Source organism: Oncorhynchus mykiss, chromosome 25, assembly GCF_057628025.1.
Source record: "Oncorhynchus mykiss isolate SJ-2025 chromosome 25, ASM5762802v1, whole genome shotgun sequence".
Lineage (NCBI taxonomy): Eukaryota > Metazoa > Chordata > Actinopteri > Salmoniformes > Salmonidae > Oncorhynchus > Oncorhynchus mykiss.
This window is the reverse complement of record NC_143046.1, coordinates 15804899-15832500: the sequence shown is the minus strand read 5'-3', so window position 1 is coordinate 15832500 and position 27602 is coordinate 15804899. Positions and strand designations below refer to the sequence as shown.

At 42.1% G+C, this 27602-nt stretch overlaps 3 protein-coding genes across 6 annotated transcripts in view; 2 read left to right on the top strand and 1 right to left on the bottom strand.

Annotated features, from left to right (window-relative positions):
* The window catches only part of LOC110504382 (cytoplasmic FMR1-interacting protein 2), a 79713-nt gene extending 76905 nt beyond the window's left edge, over positions 1-2808 (top strand). For both annotated transcript variants that reach the window (XM_090221551.1, XM_090221550.1), the window contains exon 30: positions 90-2808. In XM_090221551.1, the coding sequence (XP_090077677.1) occupies positions 90-257 (168 nt within the window). In that variant the 3' untranslated portion in view covers positions 258-2808. The remainder of the gene's footprint in view (positions 1-89) is intronic.
* A 178-nt stretch (positions 2809-2986) lies between these two features.
* hmmr (hyaluronan mediated motility receptor) lies at positions 2987-23504 on the top strand. Of its 3 annotated transcripts, none has more exons than XM_090220768.1 (21): positions 2987-3176; positions 3545-3649; positions 5186-5271; positions 7584-7661; positions 11137-11325; positions 11687-11773; positions 13527-13638; positions 13908-13973; positions 14069-14142; positions 15930-16003; positions 16166-16533; positions 16816-16952; positions 17034-17248; positions 17895-17999; positions 18544-18756; positions 18845-19415; positions 19500-19720; positions 19988-20054; positions 20255-20431; positions 22219-22354; positions 22940-23504. In XM_090220768.1, exons 1-21 carry the CDS (start codon positions 3131-3133, stop codon positions 22951-22953), a joined length of 3141 nt encoding a protein of 1046 aa, XP_090076894.1. In that variant the 5' UTR covers positions 2987-3130; the 3' UTR covers positions 22954-23504. The 3 variants fall into 3 exon arrangements, with proteins under 3 accessions (XP_090076894.1, XP_036825876.2, XP_090076893.1); XM_090220767.1 differs by having other exon boundaries at positions 3009-3176; positions 18845-19457; XM_036969981.2 differs by having other exon boundaries at positions 3006-3176; positions 18845-19720.
* A 750-nt stretch (positions 23505-24254) lies between these two features.
* On the bottom strand, positions 24255-27272 carry LOC118946006 (uncharacterized). The gene is made up of 2 exons (XM_090221545.1): positions 26578-27272; positions 24255-24516 (listed from the first exon to the last, which is right to left on the bottom strand). Exons 1-2 carry the CDS (start codon positions 27149-27151, stop codon positions 24320-24322), a joined length of 771 nt encoding a protein of 256 aa, XP_090077671.1. The 5' UTR covers positions 27152-27272; the 3' UTR covers positions 24255-24319.
* Between the last annotated feature and the right edge of the window lie 330 nt (positions 27273-27602).

The following is a 27602-nucleotide window of genomic DNA, read 5'->3' as shown; positions in this document are numbered from 1 at the left end:
CCTTGGCTACTACAATCCTGGTCTGTGGTTTTAAGTTTATCATTGGATTCAAACCCCATCTTTCAATCTCTCTATCTATCTATCTACAGCCACTGAAGAAGATGGCTGACCGCATCAGGAAGTACCAGATCCTGAACAATGAGATCTTTGCCATCCTCAACAAGTACATGAAGGCTGTGGAGACCGATAGTTCCACCGTGGAGCATGTCCGCTGCTTCCAGCCACCTATACACCAGTCCCTGGCCACAACATGCTGAGAAGAACTCACACATGCTACAAACACACGCTACACACATAAGCCACACATGTCCCACAAACTACACATACACACACATACCAACCCAAATCATCACCACACAGTCTGCCTCTCTTTGGCCTTGTACTCAGACTCTCAGAGCCTTAAGATTCCAGAGGTCTGTCTGACTATACACCATTTTGGCACCAAATATTCCATACAAATGACATTCCAATTTGCATTCTAGAATGCAACTGTCTTGGAACTTTTCGTGTCAACATGGCGCCCATTAAAAAGTGTAAATCTCGAACTGAGTTTTCTGAAGTCTGAATATTTTAGGCCCATAACCACAGTCTAGTTTTAGAGGTGTGGGTGTTTTCAGATGTTAGTTTTTCTGTTCCCAACCCATGTGACTCTCACACCGAGACTCAGCATCCGTTCTCCTGTCACTAGAGCTATATGTCACATGGATGGGCTCAGTAATACACAACTGCCAATCCTGAGTGGTTACAGATCTGCAGTAATGCCCTGCTTCCCCTCTAGTCACAATGAACAGTCTATCAGATACCTCTGAGAAACCATTTAGTGAGCATCAACAATCAACCTACATAAAATATGATAGATATGCTGGAATAATCTCCAAAACCTCAATGCATACAAGTAATCTGATTCTGAAATGACCTATAACCTGAGATTATTATTTCGTAGTTGACGTACGAAAGCAAACCCAACCGCCATTTTATTGAATTGCTTCATGAAGTCCACACGGGTGCTAAGTATTATGATGATACTTAATTACACCAAAGTCATCAGTGGCATTTCACCCCATAACATCCATAATATGATCATCACACAAGTCAAGCTGTCCATTCATTCATCCCAGAGGCTAACATGTGTGTGTGTCCCAAACGGCACCCTATTCCCTATATAGTGCACTACTTTTGACAAGCTCCTATAAGGAATAGGGTGCCATTTGGATGTAGCCCCACATCTCCCTGGACATACCCATGCTTAGTAAACCAGTGTCATAGGAGTAGTTAGCCACACCTCTTCTCTCCTCACACAACCCTAGGGTTTCAAATAGCATAACAAGGACACTTGACTGCATAACAAGGACACTTGACTGCATAACAAGGACACTTGACTGCATAACAAGGACACGTGACTGCATACCAAGGACACGTGACTGCATACCAAGGACACGTGACTGCATACCAAGGACACGTGACTGCATACCAAGGACACGTGACTGCATAACAAGGACACTTGACTGCATAACAAGGACACTTGACTGCATAACAAGGACACTTGACTGCATAACAAGGACACGTGACTGCATAACAAGGACACTTGACTGCATAACAAGGACACTTGACTGCATAACAAGGACACGTGACTGCATAACAAGGACACGTGACTGCTTTTCTTAGTTGCTTTATTTATTTTTCACTTATTTGGGGGGTTTTAGCCTCTGAGTATAATTTTTATTCAGTTCCATTCTCCGTTGGAAATGTCACTGTTGAACTAAAAAGAGAAGTGTTGAGTGTTGTAACTGTTATTGTTGTTAATTCATTATTGATAATTACATTCTTCATCCTTGGTATAACTTTCCTCTTCTACTGACGAGAATCCTAATCCTCACCTACTTTTTGATTTCTCTCTGTCTTGTCAGTTTATTGAACATTTTTATATTCTGTATGTGTGCTTAATACAGTGATATTGTTTACCATTTTTGAAATGATTGACAACATTTTCATCTGCACGTGTGTGTTTTTTTGTTTTGTTTTTCCGGAGTAAAAAAAACATTAGAAATAATTCTTGGTTGTCAAATAACAAAAGAGACCAGGATGAATTTACTGTATTAGATTTGTTCAGAGAGTGAATGGAAGATGTTGGGAGTATCACACGACCAATCCAACTCCTGTACAGTTCATTCCCTCTATAGAAGAAGAATTAAAGCAATCAATAAGTTGCATTTTCACTGTTTAGGTACGAATTACACACAAGAGATGGAGGGCGATTTCCTAAATATATTAAATATTCCAAATTATTGGATTTTTTTTTTTTCGAGATCGAGAGAGGGCAATTTCCTAAATATATTCAATATTCCATATTGTTGGATTTTTTTTCTTTAGCAGTGTTATCAGTCCTTTGACCCTGTTTTGTATTCTTATGAAGGAAAGTTAATCGTTACACCCATGAAGGAGCGACCATATTTTCAGTTTGAATAAAAAAACTAAATGAAGTTTAGTTTCCTGTAATTGTTCCAATTGTCCTTTTTTAAATTATCTTTATCCACACAACTACACCTTAATGTTCATTGAATGGGTGAATCTATTGATAAGTAAAAGTTATCAGTGCATCATTTTCCAACATGTTAGCATGACAAGAAGAGCGATATATTGTAAAGGGTACGTTTGTGACAGGCTTTTGTTCATGATATTGTTGTACAAGTGATCATGTTTTGAGATACAAAAAATGAGTAAAAGAGAATATAAAGATGTACAACGAATGGTCCTGCAAAAGGAAATTAAATTGTATTTCCATGAAATAAAAAATGTGTTAACTGAAAATGTACTGAGAATCATGTATGACCGTGTACATTGTAACTTGAACATTCGGTATGCATTTGAAGATAGCCACAGTGTATTCGATATGTATCAGAAGTCAGTGGGCGCTGGCGGAAGTCTCGTTTCCTCTGCTGTGATTGGTTAAATTCCTGTCGTCTTTTCTCGACGTTATGACGTTGCTAGTTTTGATAGGTCAGCGGGACACCTCACGTGTTGATACTGGAGTTTTGAATTTGAATCAGTGCGTTAGAACTCTTCGTCCGTCGCTGTAACTTTTAAACTAGCTACTATTTTTCTAGTGAACTATTTCGTCCAAACTTAAGCCATGTCTTTTTCAAGAGCTCCAGTGAAACGATTTAATGAAAATATCGGTAAGTTAAATAATGATTTAGCTGAGAAAACCTAGCCGACTAACGTTAGCTGCTTTAAGTAAATTAGCCAGCTAATCTAACGTTAGTTAGCTAAAACGTTAGCAAGATTAGCGCTAACGTAGCTATCAACAATATTTTGTATACAATTGTTTACTAACTAGCTAGTTAACGTAAACGTTACTCCAATCCACCAAGCAAAGGGCAAAACGTCCACGTCGGTTACGGTAGTTAATTGGATACCTATGTTGATAGTCATGCCAATGCTTTTACACAGGCAGACCAATTCTATTTTTTTTCTCTCACTTTTGACAATAATTGAGCAAAACATGAGAATTGGGCTGCCTGTGTTTTCATCATGTTTTGTTCAGGCTGCGCCCCAGCACCGGGCACATACGAGCTGAAACCAGGAGAGGTGAAGGGACCTGCCTCTTTCCACCGGTCAGAGCGCTTCAAACTGCTCAAAGCCAGTGGTGGTGAGTTTAACTGTCAGACAACTGAAGCTCTACTCTAAACAAAATAATTGTCATACCAAATAACTTTAAAACTTTTGACAGTAGATCTACACTACCTGTCAAGTTTTAGAACACGACATTCAAGGGGTTTTCTTTATTTCTACTATTTTCTACATTGTAGAATAATAATGAAGACATCAGAACTATGAAATAACACATGGAATCATGTACTAACCAAAAAAGTGTTAAATAAATCAAAATATATTTTCTATTTGTGATAATTCAAATAGCCACCTTTTGCCTTGACAGCTTTGTACACTCTTGGCATTCTCTCAACCAGCTTCATGAGTTTGTCACCTGGAATGCATTTACATTAACAGATGTGCCTTGTTAAATGTTGTGTAATTTCTTTCCTTAACGCGTTTGAGCCAATCAGTTGTGTTGTGACAATGTAGTGGGGTATACAGAAGAAAGCCCTATTTGGTAAAAGACCAAGTCCATATTATGGCAATAGCAGCTCAAATAAGCAAAGAGAATGACAGTTCATCATTACTTTAAGACATGAAGGTCAGTCAATACTTACATTTCAAGAACTTTGAAAGTTTCTTCAAGTGCGGTCGCAAAAACCATCAAGCGCTATGATGAAACTGGCTCTCATGAGGACCGCCACTGGAAAGGAAGACCCAGAGTTACACCTGCTGTAGAGGATAAGTTCATTAGTTACCAGCCTCAGAAATTGCAGCCCAAATGAATGCTTCACAGAGTTCAAGTAACAGACACATCTCAACATCAACTGTTCAGAGGAGACTGTGAATCAGGCCTTAATGGTCGAATTGCTGCAAAGAAACACTACTAAATGACAGCAATTAGAAGAAGAGACCTTCTTGTGCCAAGAAACACGAGCAATGGACATTAGACCAGTGGAAATTTGTCCTCTGGTCTAGAGTCCAAATTTTGCGATTTTTGGCTCCAACCGCCGTGTCTTTGTGAGATGCGGTGTGGGTGACCGGATGATCATCTGGTTTGCGCTTAGTGGGACTGTCATTTGTTTTTCAGCAGGACAATGACCCAACACACCTCCAGGCTGTGTAAGGGCTATTTGACCAAAAATGAGAGTGATGGAGTGCTGCATCAGATGACCTGGCCTCCACAATTGCCCGACCTCAACCTAATTGAGATGGTTTGGGATGAGTCGGACCTCAGAGTGAAAGAAAAGCAGCCAACAAGTGTTAAGTATATGTGGGAACTCCTTCAAGACGGTGGGAAAAGCATTCCAGGTGAAGCTGGTTGAGAGAATGCCAAGTGTGCAAAGCTGTCATCAAGGCAAAGGGTGGCTATTTGAAGAATCTCAAATATAAAATATGTTTGGTTACTACATGATTCTGTGTTATTTCATTGTTTTGATGTCTTTACTGTTGTGCTGCAATGTAGAAAATAGTACAAATAAAGAAAAACCATTGGATGAGTAGGCGTTCCAAAACTTTTGGCCGGTAGTGTACAGCCTAGATGTTTTTACTTTCTACACCATTGTAATTTCACAATTTTCTCTCCATTCAGCTCCTTTCATCCCACCACCATCTCCTTCTAAAGATGTTCCCATGTCACCTGTGGCTGTGCGTAGGACCATGTCTGTGGATGGCCTGGTAAGTTGGTGTTTCTTTTTTATTTTATTGATTATCCAAAAAATACAATATACATGCAGTGAAGCCGCTCAACAACTACACCACACCAGTCACCCAACAGACTCCCATTCAGAGCGACACACAGAAGCATCCAGGGTCAATGCCATGCTGAAGGGCATGTTGACAGATCTCCCACCAGGCTGAAAAGCGTGAACCCGAACCCCCCCACAGTTCCCCAATAACTGCCCCTCAACCATTTGAGACCCCCCCCCCCCCCCCCCCAGAAGAAAATATACATTTCATACCATTCCCCACCCCCAAGAACCCGTGGCCAACAGTTATGAGAATGACACAAATATGAATTATCACGAAGTGCTGCTTCAGTGTCTTTAGATATTTTTGTCAGATGTTACTATGGAATACTGAAGTATAATTACAAGCATTTCATAAGTGTCAAAGGCTTTTATTGACAATTACATTAAGTTGATGCAAAGAGTCAATATTTGCGGTGTTGACCCTTCTTTTTCAAGACCTCTCCCTTGGCTGAGACGCAACCCCACACATGAATGGTCTCAGGATGCTTTACTGTTGGCATGGCACAGGACTGATGGTCGCGCTCACCTTGTCTTCTCCGGACAAGCTTTTTTCCGGATGCCCCAAACAATCAAAGGGGATTCATCAGAGAAAATGACTTTGCCCTAGTTCTCAGCAGTCCAATCCCTGTACCTTTTGCAGAATATCAGTCTGTTCCTGATGTTTTTCCTGGAGAGAAGTGGCTTCTTTGCTGCCCTTCTTGACACCAGGCCATCCTCCAAAAGTCTTCGCCTCACTGTGCTTGCAGATGCACTCACACCTGCCTGCTGCCATTCCTGAGCAAGCTCTGTACTGGTGGTGCCTCGATCCCGCAGCTGAATCAACTTTAGGAGACGTTCCTGGCGCTTGCTGGACTTTTCTTGGGCGCCCTGAAGCCTTCTTCACAACAATTGAACTGCACTCCTTGAAGTTCTTGATGATCCGATAAATGGTTGATTTAGGTGCAATCTTACTGGCAGCAATATCCTTGCCTGTGAAGCCCTTTTTTTGCAAAGCAATGATGACGGCACGTGTTTCCTTGCAGGTAACCATGATTGACAGAGGTAGAACAATGATTCCAAGCACCACCCTCCTTTTGAAGCTTCCAGTCTGTTTTTCAAACTCAACCAGCATGACAGAGCGATCTCCAGCCTTGTCCTTGTCAACACTCACACCTGTGTTAACGAGAGAATCGCTGACGTGATGTCAGCTGGTCCTTTTGTGGCAGGGCTGACATGTTTTTTGGGGGGGGGGATTCAGTTCATTTGCATGGCATTGGGGGACTTTACAATTAATTGCAATTCATCTGATCACTCTTCATAACATTCTGGAGTATATACAAATTGTCATCATACAAACTGAGGCAGCAGACTTTGTGAAAATTAGTATTTGTGTCATTCTCAACTTTTGGCCACGACTGTCTGTGTGTTCTTGTATGCGCTTATTTGAGTGAGTGTTTGTATATGCATGTGTACACCTGCACGGCATCAGCCTCAGGCAAACCGAGATTAGCTGTAAAAACTCTGCCCCTCAGTGTCATTCAAACGTATATTTTAGTAAGTTGGTGTTCACATAATAAACACATCCTCCCTGGTTGGCACAGCCACATCATCAAGATAACCTTGTCAGATTTGACAGTTTACTCTAGGAACTAAATGGAAGCAAACATAATGAAACTGGGAGGGTTCTACTTGAATTTGTCGAATATAAACTCTTGTTTTCCTTGGAGGCTGTTTCTGTTTGGGAAAACCGTTTCTGTTGCGTAATGTTTTGCAACTGAATCTGACTAATGGATACACCCCTGGTGCTTTAAAGGGATAGTTCAGGATTTTGTCAATTGAGACCTTTATCTACTTCTCCAGAGTCAGATAACACAATGTAAACCATTTTTGTCTGTCCAGTATGTTCTCAACTAGCCTACCTGGTTAAATAAAGGTAAAATAAATATAAATGAAGGAAGCAAATGCTAACTAGTGTTAGCGCAATGACTGAAATTCTACAGGAACACCTAGCCTGATAGTTTTTCCCATACTAGCTGATCCCATAGACTTAGTCATTGCGCTAACACTAGTTAGCAATAGCACTAATTCTAGTTGGCAGGTTCCTTCAAACTGAATGCATTGGTGTAAAATAGTATCCATGAGTTCATCTGACTCTGGGGAAAGTAAATTAAGGGTTTCATTGCCAAAATCCTGAACTGTCCCTTGAACCTTAATTTAATGGCCCTCTGCAATTCATTCTTCCATTCCTCCTTCACCCAGGTTGATGGGTCCATGTCAAAGAAAGACAAGAGCGGCCAATCGATGCAGATGAAACAGCAGAAACTCCTGGAGAAAGAGGTAGCCTAGTTATACAGACTGGTTTGAGGAGAGAAAAAAAAAATAAAAATATATATATATATATATATATATATATATATATATATATATATATATATATATATATATATATATATATATATATATATATATATATATATATACTGCTCAAAAAAATTAAGGGAACACTTAAACAACACAATGTAACTCCAAGGGAATCACACTTCTGTGAAATCAAACTGTCCACTTAGGAAGCAACACTGATTGACAGTAAATGTCACATGCTGTTGTGCAAATGGCATAGACAACAGGTGGAAATTATAGGCAATTGGCAAGACACCCCCAATAAAGGAGTGGTTCTGCAGGTGACAACCACAGACCACTTCTCAGTTCCTATGCTTCCTGGATGATGTTTTGGTCACTTTTGAATGCTGGCGGTGCTTTCACTCTAGTGGTAGCATGAGACGGAGTTTACGACCCACACAAGTGGCTCAGGTAGTGCAGCTCATCCAGGATGGCACATCAATGCGAGCTGTGGCAAGAAGGTTTGCTGTGTCTGTCAGCGTAGTGTCCAGAGCATGGAGGCGCTACCAGGAGACAGGCTAGTACATCAGGAGACATGGAGGAGGCCGTAGGAGGGCAACAACCCAGCAGCAGGACCGCTACCTCCGCCTTTGTGCAAGGAGGAGCACTGCCAGAGCCCTGCAAAATAACCTCCAGCAGGCCACAAATGTGCATGTGTCTGCTCAAACGGTCAGAAACAGGCTCCGTGAGGGTGGTATGAGGGCCCGACGTCCACAGGTGGTTGTTGGGCTTACAGCCCAACACCGTGCAGGATGTTTGGCATTTGCCAGAGAACACCAAGATTGGCAAATTCGCCACTGGCGCCCTGTGCTCTTCACATATGAAAGCAGGTTCACACTGAGCATATGTGACAGTCTGGAGACACCGTAGAGAACGTTCTGCTGCCTGCAACATCCTCCAGCATGACCGGTTTGGCGGTGGGTCAGTCATGGTGTGGGGTGGCATCCCTCCATGTGCTCGCCAGAGGTAGCCTGACTGCCATTAGGTACCGAGATGAGATCCTCAGACCCCTTGTGAGACCATATGCTGGTGCGGTTGGCCCTGGGTTCCTCCTAATGCAAGACAATGCTAGACCTCATGTGGCTGGAGTGTGTCAGCAGTTCCTGCAAGAGGAAGGCATTGATGCTATGGACTGGCCTGCCCGTTCCTCAGACCTGAATCCAATTGGGCACATCTGGGACATCATGTCTCGCTCCATCCACCAACGCCACGCTGCACCACAGACTGTCCAGGAGTTGGCGGATGCTTTAGTCCAGGTCTGGGAGGAGATCCCTCAGGAGACCATCCGCCACCTCATCAGGAGCATGCCCAGGCGTTGTAGGGAGGTCATACAGGCACGTACGTGGAGGCCACACACACTACTGAGCCTCATTTGTCCTTGTTTTAAGGACATTACATCAAAGTTGGATCAGCCTGTAGTGTGGTTTTCCACTTTATTTTTGAGTGTGACTCCAAATCCAGACCTACATGGGTTGATAAATTTGATTTCCATTGATCATTTTTGTGTGATTTTGTTGTCAGCACATTCAACTATGTAAAGAAAAAAGTATTTAATAAGAATATTTCATTCATTCAGATCTAGGATGTTATTTTAGTGTTCCCTTTATTTTTTTGAGCATTGTATATTGTCTTGTCTGTCCCAATAGCATGCATACATACATTGTCAGTGTTACCAGTTAAATGAAAATTAGTGACAAGAGACTTATCATGGATGTGGACTAGAGGTCGACCGATTATGAATTTTCAACGCCGATACCGATTATTGGAAGGCCCAACAAAAAAAGCCGATACCGATTAATTGGCCGATTTTTGTTTATTTTTACTTTATTTGTAATTTATTTTTAAAATTTATTTAAAATTTATAAAAAAAAATATTTTTTTATTTTTAATATTTTATATTTATCTTTTTTTTTTACATTTATTTGTAATAATGACAATTACAACAATACTGAATGAACACTTATTTTAACTTAATATAATACATCAATAAAATCATTTTAGCCTCAAATAATGAAACATGTTCAATTTGGTTTAAATAATGCAACAACAGAAAAGTGTTGGAGAAGAAAGTAAAAGTCCCTCTCTTCGCTCGAACCAGGAACACAACGACAACAGCCATGCAGCCATGCAGAGCAAGGGGAACAACCACTCCAAGTCTCAGAGCGAGTGACGTTTGAAACGCTATTAGCACGCACTCCGCTAACTAGCTAGTCATTTCACATCGGTTACTCCAGCCTAATCTCGGGAGTTGATAGCCTTGAAGTCATAAAGAGTGCAATGCTTGAAGCATTGCGAAGAGCTGCTGGCAAAATGCACGAAAGTGCGGTTTGAATGAATGCTTACGAGCCTGCTGCTGCCTACCATCGCTCAGTCAGACTTTTCTGTCAAATCATAGACTTAATTATAACATAGAAATACGAGCCTTAGGTTATTAATATGGTCAAATCCGGAAACTATCATTTCGAAAACAAAACGTTTATTTCAGTGAAATACGGAACCGTTCAGTATTTTATCTAATGGATGGCATCCCTAAGTCTAAATATTGCTGTTACATGGCACAACCTTCAATGTTATGTCACAATTACGTAAAATTCTGGGAAATTACTTCGCAATGAGCCAGGCTGCCCAAACTGTTGCATATTCCCTGACTCTGCGTGCAATGAACGCAAGTGAAGTGACAGTTTCACCTGGTTAATATTGCCTGCTAACCTGGATTTCTTTTAGCTAAATATGCAGGTTTAAAAAATATATACTACTTTGTATTGATTTTAAGAAAGGCATTGATGTGTATGGTTAGGTACACGTTGGAGCAACAACAATCCTTTTTTGCGAATGTGCATCGATTAGATGCAATGCAGGACACGCTAGATAAACTAGGAATATCATCAACCATGTGTAGTTATAATTAGTGATTATGATTGATTGATTGTTTTTTATATGATAAGTTTAATGCTAGCTAGAAACTTACCTTGGCTTCTTACTGCATTCGTGTAACAGGCAGGCTCCTCGTGAGGCAGGTGGTTAGAGCGTTGGACTAGTTAACCGTAAGGTTGTAAGAATGAATCCCCGAGCTGACAAGGTAAAAATCTGTCGTTCTGCCCCTGAACAAGGCAGTTAACCCACCGTTCCTAGACCGTCATTGAAAATAAGAATGTGTTCTTAACTGACTTCGCTCGTAAAATAAAGTTGTAAAATATTTTTTTTAATAAAACGGCAAAATCGGCGTCCAAAAATACCGATTTCCGATTGTTATGAACTTGAAATCGGGCATTCTGATTAATCAGTCGACCTCTAATGTGGACACAAGGTTTTCCAGTTATTACAGCTGCTGTGACCTACCTTACTGCACACCTTATTTTCTTCCTTCAATCTAATGCACTAATCCACCCTGTCTCCTCCCTCCCTCCTGTAGATCCGGTCCCTGGTGCAGCAGCGCGGGGAGCAGGACAGGCGCCTGGTAACCCTGGAGGAGGAGCTGAGGAAGGTGGAGGCCAAGCTGTTGTCTGCGGTCAGGGAGAAGACTGGTCTGGCAGCTAACGTCACCACCCTGGAGAGACAGCTGGCTGAGCTTAAGAAGACTAACGAGTTCCTCAAGAACAAGGTAATGTGGTGTTTGATGGTAGTCAAACGTTGGTATGCTCAACTCAATGGGTTGCTTTCCTAACAGATTTGGCCAAGTGCTGAAATTAAAAGCTATTTCAATGGAGAATCTCCATTTTTAAGAATGCTTTTTAGTCTTGGACTAGGCTTAATCTGTGCTTGGGAAACCAGCCCAATGGTCTTAAAGCAAAAGTCTTTAACTGCAGGGTTAGAAAGGTATAAGCTGGTTATGGGTTATCTGGGTCTAGTTGACAAAACAATACTGTTATCGGGTACTACGCCCAACTTGTTCAATTAGAAATGTTCACATTTTCTGTTTGTACCTTGTTTTGTAAATGTCTGATTGTGTTGTGTTCCACCAGGTTTCTGCAGACACCACTAAGAAGAGGATCCAATCTCTGTCTATGGAGCTGATGGAGGCCAGAAACAAATTGGACGTCAATGACAAGGTATGACGCGTTCAGCACTACCCAAAGTGTTCAAATTTTCAGATTGAAATGTGCTGTATAGAACATACTAATATGTCAAATAAATTACTACGTTGGCTCTATTCATGGCATTTCTATCTGCCAGGTTTGGCTCTGTCATGACTTTGGCTATGCCGGATTAAGTAATATGACATGCTATTCTATAAAATAATTTATCCGTAATTACTATTACCTGATTGAGCTAATCATGTCAAGGTAATTAACTAGAGAGTCGGGTAACACAAAATGCTATTTATAGAGCTGTTATCTTCCGAATAAACTCTTAGACCTAGTAATATTTTACATCAATAGCAGTCAATATTAATCGTCATCTTAATTCAGTCTCATCTGAAAGTTGTAAATTCTTGGTTATCTGCACGAACCCTGGCTAACAATCAGCAATACAAAATTGGGTTTAATTATTTATTTACTAAATAATCACACAAAATTACACAAACATAATTAAATCAAAACTTGATTACAAATGACTTCATAAAGGGAAACGTCCCTAGCCGGCGGAACAGATATGACAGCTTGTTACACAAAGGAAAAGAGCTGGGTTTGAGTGAAAGAGCGGGAAGACTGAGGGACACAGGGAGACGCTGTGCTATCTTAAGTACAGTATCTGATGCATTCTAAATTACCGCCCATTTGGAAAAGGAAAATGCAATAAATATTTACTCTGAGCTGCGCTTCAGTAGGTTGGTGGTAGATGGAAGACCGTGTTGCCAAACCGAGTCCTCTGTCCTTTGAAGAATGTCTCTGGTGGTCAATTGGATAAGTTGTAGTAACGTCGTTGTGTGATAGACGGGATACTATTGTCTGTTCCTTCCTAACCCTCGTTTGCAGCTGCTGTTGCTAACTCAATGGCTAGGAGGTATCACTTCTGTAGTGAATAAGAGTTCAAAGTTCATACCATTCACCACCAAAGCTCACGCTGATGTTGGCTTCGTTCTGTAGTTATTATCTGAACCATTCTGACATTGGACCGTTGGCCTACATCCTCGGAACAGGAGGTTACATTGTCGTCAATGGCTTATATAGGAAGGGAGAGGAGGGCGTGTTTGAAAAGTTTTATAGCCCATGTCCCTTCACAGGGGTGGGCCACTGATTGAGCAGAGCCCTTATGAAAACCCAAATCTCACATTTAGAAGCTAAATCACATTTCAGCCCATCACAAATAATTTAATATTCAAACATTTAAATTGAACAACAATTCCATGTGAATCCGATAACTGATGTGTAGACTTTCCACTGTAGAGTTTGTCATCTTATCATTGATGAGAATGTCTCAGATGACAACCAAACTGACATCATATTCATTAAGTACCACCGCATATGTTCCATTGGTCGGATTACCAGAATATAGTTCATTTCCCCCCACCTTCTGATGTTCCCAGAATCTCTATGTTAACCAAGGGTTTTACAAATGTAACATCAGTAGGGTAGAGAGAGGAAAAGGGGGGGAAGATGTATTTATGACTGTCATAAACCTACCCCCAGGTCGTCATGACAGCTCTATTCATCACATTTCTATCTGCAAGGTTTAGTGACTGAATGTGGCCCTGTTCACACACCATTTACTATCCTGTCTATCTAGTGGTGTTTGCCTTACACACCTCTTTCTCTCTAAATTATTAATGTGTGTGCTGATATAGTGTTTTTTGTTCAGGAGCTGAGTTTCCTGCAGGTGTAGTATGGATGGTTGAGTGACTGACAGTTGTTGTCCTATCAGGAGCTGAGTTTCCTCCAGATCAGTACAGAGGGCCAGGTGAAGTTGCTGGAGACAGACCTGGAGGCAGCCAGAGCTACACTCACCGCCCTGAGGGAGAGGAACAAGGACCTGGGTGAGACCACCTGACCTCACTGACACCTCATCGTTAACCTGCCTAGTGCTTATCAATCAATGAAATGTTTTTTTATACAGGACATTTCTTACCAACAAAATCTAGTTCAAAGTCCTAAACTAATAAAGGTGAGAAAGATTAACACAATTTAAAATTAAGAGATGCATTGAAATAGTCAAACAAGCCTGGGTTGACACCTTACCCCTAATATAGTACCTGGCTTAGTTGGACAAAAAAAACGTTTTTTAAATGTTATGTTTGGTTTTCAGAGGACCTCCACCATGACACCAAAGTCCAGAACGAGGAGCTGGAGAATGATATGGATACGCTGCAAGGTAAGTTGTGTGTTTATGTCCATTCTCCCATCCTCTGTATAATTCCTCCTTTAGATGGCATGATTCTAACCATGTGCTGTATCCCTGTTTCTCAGCTGTGATCCAGGAGCTGAGAGAGGAGGTCAATGTTCTTCAGGGTTACCTGGACACAGCCAACGACCACATCCAGGTACTAATATACTGGTCACTGAGGGAAGAAACATATAAGGAGAGACACATCCATGAAATAATATACTGGTCACTGAGGGAAGAAACATGTAAGGAGACACACACACATCCAGGATCTAATATACTGGTCACTGAGGGAAGAAACATGTAAGGAGACACACACACATCCAGGATCTAATATACTGGTCACTGAGGGAAGAAACATGTAAGGAGACACACACATCCAGGATCTAATATACTGGTCACTGAGGGAAGAAACATGTAAGGAGACACACACATCCAGGATCTAATGTACTGGTCACTGAGGGAAGAAACATATAAGGAGAGACACATTCATGAAATAATATACTGGTCACTGAGGGAAGAAACATGTAAGGAGACACACACACATCCAGGATCTAATATACTGGTCACTGAGGGAAGAAACATGTAAGGAGACACACACACATCCAGGATCTAATATACTGGTCACTGAGGGAAGAAACATGTAAGGAGACACACACATCCAGGATCTAATATACTGGTCACTGAGGGAAGAAACATGTAAGGAGACACACACATCCAGGATCTAATGTACTGGTCACTGAGGGAAGAAACATGTAAGGAGACACACACATCCAGGATCTAATATACTGGTCACTGAGGGAAGAAACATGTAAGGAGACACACACACATCCAGGATCTAATATACTGGTCACTGAGGGAAGAAACATGTAAGGATACACACACATCCAGGATCTAATATACTGGTCACTGAGGGAAGAAACATGTAAGGAGAAACACACACATCCAGGTACTAATATACTGGTCACTGAGGGAAGAAACGTGTAAGGAGACACACACATCCAGGATCTAATATACTGGTCACTGAGGGAAGAAACATGTAAGGATACACACACATCCAGGTCCTAATATACTGGTCACTGAGGGAAGAAACATGTAAGGAGAAACACACACATCCAGGTACTAATATACTGGTCACTGAGGGAAGAAACATGTAAGGAGAAACACACACATCCAGGTACTAATATACTGGTCACTGAGGGAAGAAACATGTAAGGAGAAACACACATCCAGGTGCTAATGTACTGGTCACTGAGGGAAGAAACATGTAAGGAGACACACACATCCAGGATCTAATATACTGGTCACTGAGGGAAGAAACATGTAAGGAGAGACACATCCAGGAAATAATATACTGGTCACTGAGGGAAGAAACATGTAAGGAGAGACACACACAAAGCAAGTCAAATGAAACTAGTTCAGACAGGACAAACCATTCGATAAGGGAGAGGAATGGTAAAAAAAAATCTCAAAGGGAATGTTTCTCATTTTTTGGGGAGGGGAGAGCTTAAGGGAGGGATAGAAGGAAGGAGAGGTTGATGCTTAAAGCTGTGTGGAGGGAGGGAACAAGAGATGAAATACTAACATTTGAAAACATTTCTTTAACCTTTATTTAACTATGCAAGTCAGTGAAGAACATATTCTTATTTTACAATGATGGCCAAACCCTCCCCTAACCCGGATGACGCTGGGCCAATTGTGCACTGCCCTATGGGACTTCTGATCCCGGTTGTGAACCCGGGATCGAACAAGGGTCTGTAGTGACGCCTATAACACAGATGCTGCGCCACTCGGGAGCCTGTTAAACATACTGTTTACTGAGGGAAGAAATGTGTATGGAGAAACTACTTGACTGGTCCATGATCATGCTTACATCGGGTTTTCAACGTAGACAGAAAATAGTTATAATTGAGGCTGTTATAACATGCTATTGTGTCTCCTTAGGATCTGCGTATGAAGCTTCATGGGAAGACCGAGATGGTGAACAGCATCTCTGAATCTCAGCAGGAGAAACTGGGGTGAGCAAATGCACATGTCCTCCCTGAACAACTTCATTCAGAATCATTGAAATTCAGGGTTTATTTTTCTGTCCACGTTGAAATTGATGACATCAGTTTCCAAGTTGTCTTGGTTGACATGCAAAACAACAGCTGATCTCACACCATGTCCTTTTCTCTCAGCCATCTTGAGCAGAAACTTGAGCAGTGCACCGCGGAGCTCAAAAACTCTCAGAACACTCTCCGTCAGAAGGAGGAGGAGTCAGAGAAAGGTCAGCAGGACCTGCAGGCTTCCCGTGATGCTTTGCAGGAGACGGAGAAACTTCTGGAGCGGCGAGAGGCGGAGCTGATGTCCTCCCAGAAGGCATTGGGAGAGATGGAGGTACAGATGCAACGGGCCAACCAGGAAGTGGCTGACTCCCAGATTGCAGTGCGGCAGCAAGAGGCGGAGCTAGTGCGGCTGCGAGAGGTGCTGAGGAGGACAGGGGAGGAGCTGGATGAGAAAGTAGCTCACCTGGAAGAGAAGTGCAAGGTCCTGGAGGAGGAGAGCGGTACACAAACAATCCTAGTCCCTAATTTATATTACTGACATACCCTAAAGTACTAGACTCTTGATGGTTCCTTGTAGATCTGAAAGAATGGCTAAAATGGGAACTTATCTTAAGCAGATTTATCAGGAATTTCGGATCTTACCCTTTTCCAGTTTTCCTGAAGGGTCAGGTTTTGGGGTATTGTTTCTAGGTTGCTCTTATCTGTGTGGGCTCTATATCAAGTGTCTAGGTTGCTGTTATCAGTGTGGGCTCTAATTCAAGTGTCTGTGTATCTGTCTTTAGTTAGTAGCCAGGGGAGAGTGGAGGAGCTGAAGGCAGAGCTGAGCCTCCTGCGGGAGAACAGGAGGAGTGAGGAGGGGGTGCAGGAGCAGCTGGAGCAGACATACACCTCCCTGGCTGAGGAGCTGAAGCAGGAAAAGGTTAGTGGTGTTGGGGATGACTTGAATCCAATATGGCACCCATTAAAATTCTACATCTGACTCTCCTCTCGTTCTCCCCAGGAGCATGCAGCCTCCCTGGCCTCAGTGCTGGAGAGGGTGAGGGAGGAGACAGAGGAGGAAAGGAAACAGTTGGAGGATGAGTTGGAGGAGGCTCTAGGAGTGCTGTCGGTTCTGGAGTTGCAGGATGAGCGGAGAGGGGAGGCCCTACAGGGTCTCCAACAGGAGAAGACCGAGTTGGAGAGAGAGCTGACTGAGACCAGAGCACTGCTAGTCAGGTGAGTCTGGAGGTTTAACGCGGAACTAAAAACATGAATGAAATGCGCTTTGTCGGCTTTGCTTTTAATATCCTTTGAAATAGTGTTTCAAATAAGAGAAGTTGGTTGGCTGGAATTGCCGTGGAGTTTAGCTACAGGTTTAGCTCAATCGACGACTGCATCCCAAATAGTTACTCATTATGCAGGGCTTTACTGAAAGCTCGAGTCACTTGTCGCCCCCCCCCCCCCCCCCAAAAAAAGCACTGCACTGCTTCTTGAAACACAGCTTGCTAAACCTGGAAACCAGCCGCACGACCGGCGCCCCTGGGGATTGATGAAGACGACCGGCGCCCCCTGGGGATTGATGAAGACAGCTTGTGCCTGTCAATGCAATACAATTCTACTCTGACGCGGTCTACAGAAATTGGGAGACAATCTGATCCAATAATCAGAGTATATTTTTTATATTGCGATTTAATTGTTTTACTTGTCCATTTGGGCAACTTAAATCTATATTCTGCTTCCCTGACAATTATTATTTTTCTTGTCCTGGGAAAGCGGACAAGTGTTAATGTCGGGCCCTGTTATGTGACTAAGATTAGGAATTCTGCACCTCTCCTTTGCTCAAACTGTTCCTTTCAGCGTTGTGTGTTGTATCTCCATCCAGGAGGAGCAGTGACGTGCAGGTGGTACACTCTACCATGAGGAGCCTGCATGAGGAACACACCACCTCCCTCAGCAAGATAGGAGACCTGGCCACTGAACTGGAGAGGTACGGAGTTGACCTGTTGTCCAATACTAATGTGTTTAAAGGGACCCTTTCACAAAGAAAACAAACCACTTTCATTCTTGTTTCACTAAAGTTAACTTTTGATGGATGAAAACATCTGAAACTTCATTTTAAGTGAACTGTCACTTTAACTTTGGGTTAAAGTATTAGCAGTCATGGCTCTGTAAAAGCTGATTTATGGTCAATTGGGTTCTGCAGTGTCAGTACAGCGTTAATGACAGTTCAGGGCAGTCTTAACTTCTTGCGCTTCGTAGAGCGGAGAAGAGCTGTTGTCTTGGAGTAAGTGAGTTTGTGTTTATACAGGACGTACTGCCCCCACCTACCGCCAATGCGGAGATATATGGAGCTCTCTGCATTGCAATTTGTTTGGCGGGAGATGCATGGCATGGCATCACAGTACGGACCTTGATTTGGCCTCCGGAGGCTCTGCAATTGTCACACCCTCCGTACGGAGCCTCCACACCACATCCCCGGATCAAGCGTAAATCGGCTTTAAGACTTCAAAATGTGTATTTTGTTCCACCAGCTCCAGGCAGGCCCTGAAGGGAGCAGAGGAGAGGGGTAGAGCACTGGAGGAAGAGGTGGAGAGGGTGACGAAGCAGATGAAAGAAGAGATGGAGAGAGTGAATCAGCGTAAAGAGGTGGAGGTGAAGAAAGTGAGGGAGGAGATGGAGGGGGAGCAGGAGAAACATCTAGCTGACCAGCAGGCTCAGGAGAAAGCAAGAGCGGAGTATGCAAGGTGAGCTCATAAGGCTTCTCAATATTTGGTGATTTAATGTGCAACCTCTGACGCTCTCCCTTCTCTCGGTCCCCCACCTCTCCTCTAGAATGCTGTTAGCGGCACAGACTCGTCTAGCTCAGAGAGATGAGGAGATGAAGAGGGCTGAGGAGGAGGTGCAGAGACAGCTGCAGGAGGAGAGGATGGAGAAAGAGGAGGTTCAAAGGCTACTGGAGCAGGAGAAAGGAGAGAGGGAGGTGCAAAGGAGAGACTTGAAGCAATGTATGTCAGAGGAGGTGGGGAGGCTAGAGAGACAGGTGGAGGTGTTAGAGGAGGAGAAGCTAGCTCTTCAGTGCTTGGTAGGAGAGGTGGAAAAGGAGAAACTGAGCCTTCACAACCAGTTGGAGAAGATGGAGGATCAGGTAAAGAAAGATCTGCCCTGTCTAGAGAACCACATGGAGGTAGAGAAAGAGAGGGATGAACTGAAAACGGTAGTGGAGATGTTTGAAATAGACAAACGGGACCTTCAGGACCAGGTAGAACTAATACACAACCGACTGATGAAGGCAGAAGAACAGAGAGCGAGTCTCCAGAGCCAGTTAGAACTGATGGAAGAGAAGGTTTCTCTCCAGAGCCAGGTGGACCCAGTTGTCCAGGAGAAGGTGACTCTCCAGAGCCAGGTGGACCCAGTTGTCCAGGAGAAGGTGACTCTCCAGAGCCAGGTGGACGTGGTGGTCAAGGAGGTGGTTTCTCTCCAGAGCCAGGTGGACCCGGTTGTCCAGGAGGTGACTCTCCAGAGCCAGGTGGACGTGGTGGTCAAGGAGGTGGTGTCTTTCCAGAGCCAGGTGGACCCGGTTGTCCAGGAGAAGGTGACTCTCCAGAGCCAGGTGGACCCAGTTGTCCAGGAGAAGGTGACTCTCCAGTGGGAGATGGAGGAACAAAGAAGAGACTTCCAGAGACAGCTGGTGGCAACTCGGGACAAGAGGTGAGGAGGACCAGGAATCACTTACTGGGCTGTGAAGATTAGGGCCTGTATTCATGAACTGTCTGAGTGCTGTTCTTGGATCAGTTTCCCCTTTCAGATGAATGAATAAATGCAATTGCATGGACAGGGGAACTGAGCCTGGAGCCGCACCCTACTCTGAGACCTTATGAATACGTGCCCAGATCATCAAGTAGAAGACAATTGTATTATATCACCAAAGGATAGGCTCTCAATACACTGTTCCAACTCTGTCCTTTCCTCTCTCAGTGATGCAGAGACAGAACACTGGAGGAGACAGTACGAGGAGCTCTACACTAAGGTCAAGCCCTTCCAGGTCAGTCACAGCAGAGGCAAGGGGTCACCACTGCCGCATTATGGGAAATGTAGTTCCTCTGAGATGTTTTCTTCTGTGTTGCTGCCCATGGTCATGTATATTTCCCCATATGAATAGAAGGGGTACACCGTCATTGACTTCGTTACTGTTTCAAATTCTATGTTCCCCCATCTCTTCCTCTGGTTGGTCTGGCCCTGCAGGAACAGCTGAATGGGTTTGCTGCAGAACGGGACGCGCTACTGAATGAGAATGGGGCAAACCAGGAGGAGCTGACCCGGCTTGCGGACGCCTACGCTCGTCTGCTGGGCCACCAGAACCAGAAACAGAAGATCAGACACGTGGTGAAGCTCAAAGATGAGAACGTCTCCCTCAAACAGGTCAGATGCCTCCGTCTGGTGTACAGATTTAAATACTGTATAAGCATGGGCTATATTGATTGGAGTTAACAAAATATGATTATAGCAACACACACACTTTAGTTACCACTAAATAGGATTATAACTTTAGTTACCACTAAATAGGATTATAACTGTAGTTACCACTAAATAGGATTATAACTGTAGTTACCACTAAATAGGATTATAACTTTAGTTACCACTAAATAGGATTATAACTTTAGTTACCACTAAATAGGATTATAACTTTAGTTACCACTAAATAGGATTATAACTTTAGTTACCACTAAATAGGATTATAACTTTAGTTACCACTAAATAGGATTATAACTTTAGTTACCACTAAATAGGATTATAACTTTAGTTACCACTAAATAGGATTATAACTTTAGTTACCACTAAATAGGATTATAACTGTAGTTACCACTAAATAGGATTATAACTTTAGTTACCACTAAATAGGATTATAACTTTAGTTACCACTAAATAGGATTATAACTTTAGTTACCACTAAATAGGATTATAACTTTAGTTACCACTAAATAGGATTATAACTTTAGTTACCACTAAATAGGATTATAACTTTAGTTACCACTAAATAGGATTATAACTTTAGTTACCACTAAATAGGATTATAACTTTAGTTACCACTAAATAGGATTATAACTGTAGTTACCACTAAATAGGATTATAACTGTAGTTACCACTAAATAGGATTATAACTTTAGTTACCACTAAATAGGATTATAACTTTAGTTACCACTAAATAGGATTATAACTGTAGTTACCACTAAATAGGATTATAACTTTAGTTACCACTAAATAGGATTATAACTTTAGTTACCACTAAATATGATTATAACTTTAGTTACCACTAAATAGGATTATAACTGTAGTTACCACTAAATAGGATTATAACTTTAGTTACCACTAAATAGGATTATAACTTTAGTTACCACTAAATAGGATTATAACTGTAGTTACCACTAAATAGGATTATAACTTTAGTTACCACTAAATATGATTATAACTTTAGTTACCACTAAATAGGATTATAACTGTAGTTACCACTAAATAGGATTATAACTTTAGTTACCACTAAATATGATTATAACTTTAGTTACCACTAAATAGGATTATAACTGTAGTTACCACTAAATATGATTATAACTTTAGTTACCACTAAATAGGATTATAACTTTAGTTACCACTAAATAGGATTATAACTTTAGTTACCACTAAATAGGATTATAACTTTAGTTACCACTAAATAGGATTATAACTGTAGTTACCACTAAATAGGATTATAACTGTAGTTACCACTAAATAGGATTATAACTTTAGTTACCACTAAATAGGATTATAACTGTAGTTACCACTAAATAGGATTATAACTTTAGTTACCACTAAATAGGATTATAACTTTAGTTACCACTAAATAGGATTATAACTTTAGTTACCACTAAATAGGATTATAACTTTAGTTACCACTAAATAGGATTATAACTGTAGTTACCACTAAATAGGATTATAACTTTAGTTACCACTAAATATGATTATAACTTTAGTTACCACTAAATAGGATTATAACTGTAGTTACCACTAAATAGGATTATAACTTTAGTTACCACTAAATTGTGGAGTAGAAGTTTCACCATTGTTTTCATATATCCACTTCTTTTAAATCCATGAAGGGAATGGTGTTGGTAAAAGCTTTTTGGGTGTACTACAGTCTGACATGATTGTAAAGTGTGTGTGTGTGTGTGTAGGAGCTGTCTAAGCTGCGTGCCCAGGTGTCTCGTCAGAAGGGAGGCCAGCCCCAACGCAGGGTTGACCCCATCAAAGCCTTGAACCACCTGGACAGCAAGGAGAACGAGCAGCCTGCTGCCGCACCTCTCAGACCGGGTGAGTACACACCAGCGTTTCTTTTCGTGAGTAATTGACAGCATTTGGCAGATTTTTAAAGACATATAAACCGTCACATGAATCACATTGGCTCCATGGCAGTTGGTTCAGGTTGTCTTTCAATGGCATCACCTTTACTCTGCCTGTCTTGATCTATGCTCACATAGTGAACTTACAACAACCAATTTGGCCCAACCTGTAACAGACACAGCTGTTTTTGGCTCATGTGAGAAGTGTTCATGTATTTTATGAATGCTTTTTCTGAATCTGCCCAAGAACTGATAAATGTCCACTAATGCCTGTTTGCGTAGGGTATATCTAGCTTCAAGATAGCTAGCTACAGATGTCGGGTCTTAATTTGAGCTAGATTGCTATAGCGGGAAAATAATCCTGCAGCAATGGGAAATGTGGATTATAATTAATGGACATTTTTGTTGGGGCTGATACATTTTTTGTTAGGGAAAATCAAGTCTGAAATTGCAAACTTCAGAAGCTTTTTTTAAAACCTGAAATGTACCCCTCATCAGAGGACTAAATAAATGTAACTGGACTAAATAAAAGTAACTCTAATCCTGTCTCTTTTAGGAAACCGCTGTTGAAAGGTAAACAATGGACAGACCCTCATAGAAAGCACCAACTGTCCAGGGTGAACAGGACGCCTCCTGTTGAGTCAAGAGGATGTCATGGTCTTGCATAATATTTAATTGTCATTTGATACCAAATGCTCTGTAAAGCTACTTGATGAATCTATAAGGGGGGTGGGGGTGTTTGTTTCTGCTAAAACATATACAGGATTACAAAGGCCTTTATCTTTCCATCCTATAGAGCAATTATGTCAGTATCGGCATGAATCATGCCCGTCATTCTTTGGCTACAGCATTCATATTAAGCACAAAATGTTTTGTGTTATTCAACATAATATACAGTTGTGTGTAATCTAAATACACTGTACATGTTTAGCTCTATTTATTTACATTTTGTTTGTTTGATTATACATCTTATTTCCAGAAGATGGGAATGTGACTTCTCTCTTTTCACTGGTTTACCTTTTTACTTTCTTCTAACAGCCTGACTCTTGTAAATAAATGTTCTCTCTTCCTTCACACTGAGAGAAGTGGGAGGATTGTTTTAAATAAATGTAGGGAATGTGTTTTTGATGTGGGATCATTCTATACACGCCTGTTGACATTACTGTTATACCTTGCCTGACATGGGCCTGTTGACATTACTGTTATACCTTGCCTGACATGGGCCTGTTGACATTACTGTTATACCTTGCCTGACATGGGCCTGTTGACATTACTGTTATACCTTGCCTGTTGACATTACTGTTATACCTTGCCTGACATGGGCCTGTTGACATTACTGTTATACCTTGCCTGACATGGGCCTGTTGACATTACTGTTATACCTTGCCTGACATGGGCCTGTTCATTCACAAAAAAATGGTGTGTTTGTGTTAAACGTCCCATACCTATGAACTCCTATACTCGTTTGATCAGACACTACTGTGAACCAGCATACCTGCTCGTCAGAGCCACATATTTAGAGCTGAGCCATCTTACATTTTTGAATATTCTGATATTAGGCATTGTTAGATATTATTTATATTCCCCATGTTTAATAGGGTGTGTTTGTAAATTCACATGGGCAGAAACCTCATGTCCCAGTTCTCAAAATGCATGTCTCTGCTGCTCGTCTCCTGACACCAACAGCCACATTCTGCTGTAGCCAGTTGAGAGCATGCTTTGTATCTCCTTCCTTTTCCTTCATAACTGGAACAAAGACCCACTGTCTTCAACATACCAACAGTCTGTTACTGGTCATACACATGTTTTATTTTTTCTGTAGCTCCCCCCTTGACATTTAGTTTTATACAAGATTGACATGTCCTTCCACCAGTAGCTCTTGAGGCTAGTCTGCGCTCTTATCAATCGAGTGTAGACTATGAGGAGTAGACTCCAGTCAGTCGCAGTAGCTGTGCAGGTGGCTGAAGCTACATGGCTTATGACAGCACTGTTCCACAATGCCTCTTTTCACCTTCTGGTCTTCATGGTCCTTCCATGGACGTTCCTGCTTCACCCTCCAACCCTGTCTGCTCTTCCTAGACAGGAACCCTTTAATAGAGGGGGAGAGTTCCCAAAAGCTGTGACGTAAAGCAGATCAGCGAACTCCTTCACTCACGCAAAATACCAGTTAGAATGTTGGCTGTTTAACAGAGACTGAATGAGCGTGTTATCAGAGCTTCACAATCTGTTTAGTCTTGTCTAAGGCTCTCCACGTCCTTCAGAGGAGAGATCTGACAGGTGTAGCTCAGCTTCCTACCTCTGAAGTAAAGTTAACTTCAGACATTTCAATGGGATGTCTGAGCACGGGGTTTAACTGAGGTGATAGATTCACTTGGATCATGTTCTGGGAGAGAATATAATGAGGAATCTGGAGAATTCACAAGATTCTTAAAATCTTGATATCTCACAAAGTCGGTAGTTAGGAACGGTCTCAGCAAAAGATCAGTAGGGATAGCTACAGTATATGACAAACTTTAAGAGAAGGTATACCCTCGTCACAGATGGAAGAGAGAGACTGACTAAAGTCAAATATTTAATGTTTGCTGATGACCTGGTGCTTCTGTCCTTCAACCAAGGAGGACCTACAGCTGCACCCAGATATTCTGTCAGACCTGGGGCCCTGACAGTAAATATCAGTAAGACAAAAATAATGGTGTTCCAAAAAAGGTTCAGTTGCTAGGACCACAAATTCCATCTAGACACCGTTGCCCTAGAGCACACAAAAAACGACATAACTCGGCCTAAACATCAGCGCCACAGGTAACTTCCCCAAAGCTGTGAATGATCTGAGACAAGGCAAGAAAGGCATTCTATGCCATGAAAAGTACTTGAATCAGTTATAGAGTCCATTGTCTTTATGGTTGTGTGGTCTGGGAACCGCTCACCAACCAAGAATTCACAAAATGAGACAAACACCAAATTGAGAGACTACATGCAGAATTCTGCAAAAACATCCTCTATGTACAACATAAAACACCAAATAATGCATGCAGAGCAGAATTAGGCCGATACCCACTAATTATCAAAATCCAGAAAATAAGCGATTCCAAAACCTTCCATAACAAAGCCGTCACCAGAGATGAACCTGGAGAAGAGTCCCCTAAGCAAGCTGGTCCTAGGGCTCTGTTCACAAACACAATTAGACCTAACCTAAATATGAGAAAAAAAAAAGAAAATTACTTGACACATTGGAAAGAATTTACCAAAAAAGCAAACTGGAATGCTATTTGGTCCTTAACAGAGAACACAGTGGCAGAAACTTAAGGAAAGCTTTGACTATGTCCAGACTCAGTGAGCATAGCCTTGCTGTTGAGGTAGATGGAACTGTCTCTCAAGAGAAGACAGGCTATGTGCACACTGCCCACAAAATGAGGTGGAAACAGCTGTACTTCCTAAAAATGAGGTGGAAACTGAATTGCACTTCCTAACCTCCTGCCAAATGTATGACCATATTAGAGACACATATTTCCCTCAGATTACACAGATCCACAAAGAATTTGAAAACATCCAATTTTGAGAATCCCCCATATCTATTGGTTGAATACCACAGTGTGTTTTGCCTCAAGAAAAGGGCAACCAGTGAAGAACAAACACCATTGTAAATACAACCCATATTTGTTTTGTACATAAACTATTTCCACATCATTATAACACTACATAGCCATAATATGACATTTGAAATCTGTCTATTCCTTTGAAACTTGTGTGTCCTGTTTACTGTTAATTTTTGATTGTTTATTTCAGTTTAGTTTATTATCTATTTCACTTGCTTTGACAATGTAAACATATGTTCCCCATGCCAATAAAGCCAATTTGAATTTAATTAAATATAGAGAGGGTTGGGGGAGGAGGACTGCAGACCTCAACGTTACAGGTAATTATGCTAGCAGATACCCATAGGCTTCCAGTTGTTTTGCTAACACTATTTAGCATTGTCTCGAGAAACTAACTAACTTCCTTCATACTGGACACAGACATAAATGGTATCCACTCTGAGGATGTAGATAAAGGTTCTCATTGCCAAAATCCAGATATATACCTTTAACAACATACCCTCTTTCAAAATGTGTCGGCTTGTAATAAAAGAGCATCACATATTTAACATATATTGAATATAGTGCCAGCCTTCAAACCACCCCCTGTTCTCAGTCTCACCTATAAGGTGTTGCAGGAGTAGGTCTCTGGGGATTCTGTGGGGGTTATAGAAGAACCCTTGTTCCCCACAGACCAGGTAGAGGGCATCCACCAGGTGAGAGCCACACAGGTGCTGGGCGCTGGGAGCTGAGCAGACCCCCGGGGAAGACAGGACCAGCAGTAACAGAACAGACAGGGCCCATACTACCACAGCCATAGATGATCTGGAGTGAGAGAGAGACCATGGTACTACAGCCATAGACGATCTGTAGGGAGAGAGAAACCATACTACCACAGCCATAGACGATCTGGAGTGAGAGAGAGACCATGGTACTACAGCCATAGACGATCTGTAGGGAGAGAGAAACCATACTACCACCGCAATAGACGATCTGGAGTGAGAGAGAGACCATGGTACTACAGCCATATGAGATCTGGAGGGAGAGAGAGACCACAGTATCACAGCCATATGAGATCTGGAGGGAGAGAGAGACCATGGTACTACAGCCATATGAGATCTGGAGGGAGAGAGAGACCATAGTACCACAGCCATATGAGATCTGGAGGGAGAGAGAGACCACAGTACCACAGCCATATGAGATCAGGAGGGAGAGAGAGACCACAGTATCACAGCCATATGAGATTGGAGGGAGAGAGAGACCATATTACCACAGCCATATGAGATTGGAGGGAGAGAGAGACCATATTACCACAGCCATATGAGATTGGGGGGAGAGAGAGACCACAGTATCACAGCCATAGACGATCTGGAGGGAGATAGAGACCACAGTATCACAGCCATCTGAGATCTGGAGGGAGAGAGAGACCAAAGTACCACAGCCATATGAGATTGGAGGGAGAAAGAGACCATATTACCACAGCCATATGAGATTGGAGGGAGAGAGAGACCACAGTACCACAGCCATATGAGATCTGGAGGGAGAGAGAGACCATAGTACCACAGCCATATGAGATCTGGAGGGAGAGAGAGACCACAGTATCACAGCCATCTGAGATCTGGAGGGAGAGAGAGACCAAAGTACCAC

Excerpts from the sequence above, each read along its gene's own strand:
- hmmr (XM_036969981.2), top strand. The coding sequence starts at position 3,131 with ATGTCTTTTTCAAGAGCTCCAGTGAAACGATTTAATGAAAATATCG. Across the intron at positions 7,662-11,136 it reads AGAAACTCCTGGAGAAAGAG|ATCCGGTCCCTGGTGCAGCA; the intron begins GTAGCCTAGTTA and ends TCCCTCCTGTAG. Across the intron at positions 20,055-20,254 it reads CTAAGGTCAAGCCCTTCCAG|GAACAGCTGAATGGGTTTGC; the intron begins GTCAGTCACAGC and ends CTGGCCCTGCAG.
- LOC118946006 (XM_090221545.1), bottom strand. The coding sequence starts at position 27,151 with ATGGCTGTGGTACTGTGGTCTCTCTCTCCCTCCAGATCTCATATGGCT. Across the intron at positions 24,517-26,577 it reads ACTCCTGCAACACCTTATAG|CTGCTTTACGTCACAGCTTT; the intron begins GTGAGACTGAGA and ends GAGTTCGCTGAT.